The sequence below is a fragment of the Ciona intestinalis genome, unplaced genomic scaffold (genome assembly GCF_000224145.3).
Source record: "Ciona intestinalis unplaced genomic scaffold, KH HT000810.1, whole genome shotgun sequence".
NCBI lineage: Eukaryota > Metazoa > Chordata > Ascidiacea > Phlebobranchia > Cionidae > Ciona > Ciona intestinalis.
In genome coordinates this window covers 317-3,043 of record NW_004191131.1, presented here as the reverse complement: position 1 = coordinate 3,043, position 2,727 = coordinate 317, and the positions used below count along the sequence as shown (strand labels likewise).

The following is a 2,727-nucleotide window of genomic DNA, read 5'->3' as shown; positions in this document are numbered from 1 at the left end:
TTTTGGGTGTTATGTTAAATGTGGTTGATTATAAAGAGACTTCCATTTAAAAAAATCAATAAAGTTCAGAAATATGTATTTTTTAAATAAATTACTAAATTTTAAAATAAACTACTAAAAATAAAAACATGTAGTTTAATGTAACTTTAATATGACATTTTTTCAATGGTTTTCAAATCATTGTATGGGTTATTTATGGGATAGATTTTCACAGACTGTGACATACCTCTGGGTCATTCATTATTTTCTCTTTCAGTTTAGTGTGATCAAGTGGGTTGAAGTTTCCCATCATTCGCTGACCACCAACTGATAAACCAAGTCTTGCTCCTTCTCCTGAAGATAGAAGAAGATCAGGTGTACCAACTCCATCTTTGTCCTCCGCTTTCGTAGGTTGTTGCTTGGGAGTCACGTGTGGTTCAGTTAAGCCTGTGAAAAAGGGTGTAGTTTTATTGAATACATCATATTTCATAAACTCATATTTATCTCTTAGAAGAGAATGATAAAGACTAAATTAATTAAAAATATGAATAAAAGGTAATTGGCTAAATAATCAGTCTATAAAACAGGCTAGGAGTAAAACTGCTATAGGGAAACTATGTAATAAAAAGTGAGACTGCTGAGCCTCAAAATATAATACAATAAACAAAGAGTTGTGATTATTTAAAACAAATTAAGATGTATCAGGAATAAAAGTGTGCAAAACCTACAAGTTTAAATTAAAAGTTATATTACATATTCTAGTATATGATATATGGTGAGCTCCTATAGCAAGGTATGCAACGGGACTTGGTTTTTAAGCCACAGTTGACCTACTGCCCCCACTGTACACATGCTATTTATGGCGGATAGTTATTTGAGCCATTATTAGTTTACCTGCTGTGTTGGGCACGTTCATATAATATTGTTCTTTTTCAACTTCTTTTGAAGAATTGTTCTGAAACAAAAACTAGATGTTACGATTATTTTATATTTAAATTTAAAAATAATGACTTAAAAAAATTTAGAAGTGTAGTACACATGTTTAACATAGTGTATCAAACTGGCATGGTAACGTAAGCTTGCTCGAGGTGAAGGAACATCTGTGTTATAGTGTTATAACGACTATTATTTTCTGACCATCCAAGATAAAGTAAGTTATATACTTTACTATACATACATACTAACAGTAGGCTATATCAAAGTTAAATATCATTTATATACCTGCTTCATTTTAACATCTGGTGAGTCTTCACTCTGTACTGACTCCATGTCCACTGATATGGAGGACACAGTTGATCTTCTTGAAGAACCAGCATCCGAGAATGATCCTATGGATGCGGGAGCTGATCCAGGTCTCCTTGAAGTGATGCTGGACTTCGAGATAGTGCTCAAGGAGTGAGCTTCGTGACATACAAGGTTGAAGATGTTGGATATTGATGACATCATCACAGATTTAAACCTGGTTTATAATAAGCAATCATGTTAAAAGCCGTTTATCCAATATTATATCGTACTATGACAAATAAACAGAACAGTATCTCATGTTTATTATTTTTTTCCAAAATACAAACTTAATACAAAAGAAAAGAGACTTAATTGCACCTATTGCAACAAATATAACATTCCAGACATACATCTAGTGATGTAGATGTACCTTCTAACCTGATTTTATACTAAGCAGGTTAAATAAAGGGTAGAATGTAACTGTTTTATCCTGGCGTGTGGGGCATTGACAAATATAATATTAAGAGTGTTATGTTTAATACACATCATGTGCCTACTTAGAAGTTACTATGTATATAACTTTGCAGGTAAAAACAGTTTTTATTTTGTATGCATGGCTGACAATTTTAAAGAATACTTTAAAGTTTTTCTAAGGTTCAAAATGAAGTCTAAGAAATTTGTTATTTGAGGTTTGTACATAGTATTTTAAACCACTAAAAACCTATTTACCCTCAAGTATGCATGATGTGGTAAACTGCATGATAAAATGATAACTGTATTAAACAAATATCACTCACTTTGCAGTTGAAGGGTTCATTTCAAGTTCGTGTGTTTCTCGATTAAAAACAAACTTTGTAGCAAACACTGTTCCGATTGATTCGGTTTCTTTGGAGCTTATTGTGCCTATTCAATAATACATTAGTGTAAGAAATATTTAATAAAAGTTACCTTTTTACAGTAACCAATATTGCAAACTTTTTTACCTTTTTCAGTGATATGGCTTTCTGAGGTAACAGAAACATTATCTTCAGTGTCTTCAGTTACATCAGTCATACATAAAACACTTTCAACAAATCTGTAACATAAATTACAACCCATAAAGCCAACAAAGATACATGAATTTTGAGTAACCTGGCAGTTATTTAAAAATAGTTTTGACAACACACTATTTAACACAAACAAAAATATTTAAGTAATGCCTAACGACAATAAGCTGAACTAAAACAAAACAATAAAATATGCAGATACACAATCACCTATGATTTGTACAAACTACTGCTTACAAAAATAGTATGGTATGTAAAATGTCTTTAGTAGGAAAAATGTTAAGCATTAATGTACCTTGTAATCGCAACCCTACAAACTGCAACTAAATGCACAGATATCGCTTGGTCTGCGAGTGCAATGAAAGATGGAACTTGCTGGGTAATCTGTTTCGCCTTTTCAAGATTCTTTGCTCTTGCTTCTCTTTTTCTTCTTTGAATGTAAAGTGACTCCTTCACATAAAGGGGATGGGGAGTGTTT

At 31.9% G+C, this 2,727-nt stretch overlaps 1 protein-coding gene across 1 annotated transcript; it reads right to left on the bottom strand.

The window, feature by feature from the left end:
• Window positions 1-179: 179 nt before the first annotated feature.
• LOC104266045 lies at window positions 180-2,713 on the bottom strand. Its single transcript, XM_018816783.2, has 6 exons — window positions 2,545-2,713; window positions 2,187-2,278; window positions 2,001-2,106; window positions 1,201-1,438; window positions 874-934; window positions 180-426 (listed from the first exon to the last, which is right to left on the bottom strand). The coding sequence occupies exons 2-6, from the start codon at window positions 2,254-2,256 to the stop codon at window positions 209-211; spliced, it is 693 nt and encodes a 230-aa protein (XP_018672328.2). The 5' UTR covers window positions 2,257-2,278; window positions 2,545-2,713; the 3' UTR covers window positions 180-208.
• Window positions 2,714-2,727: the final 14 nt, after the last annotated feature.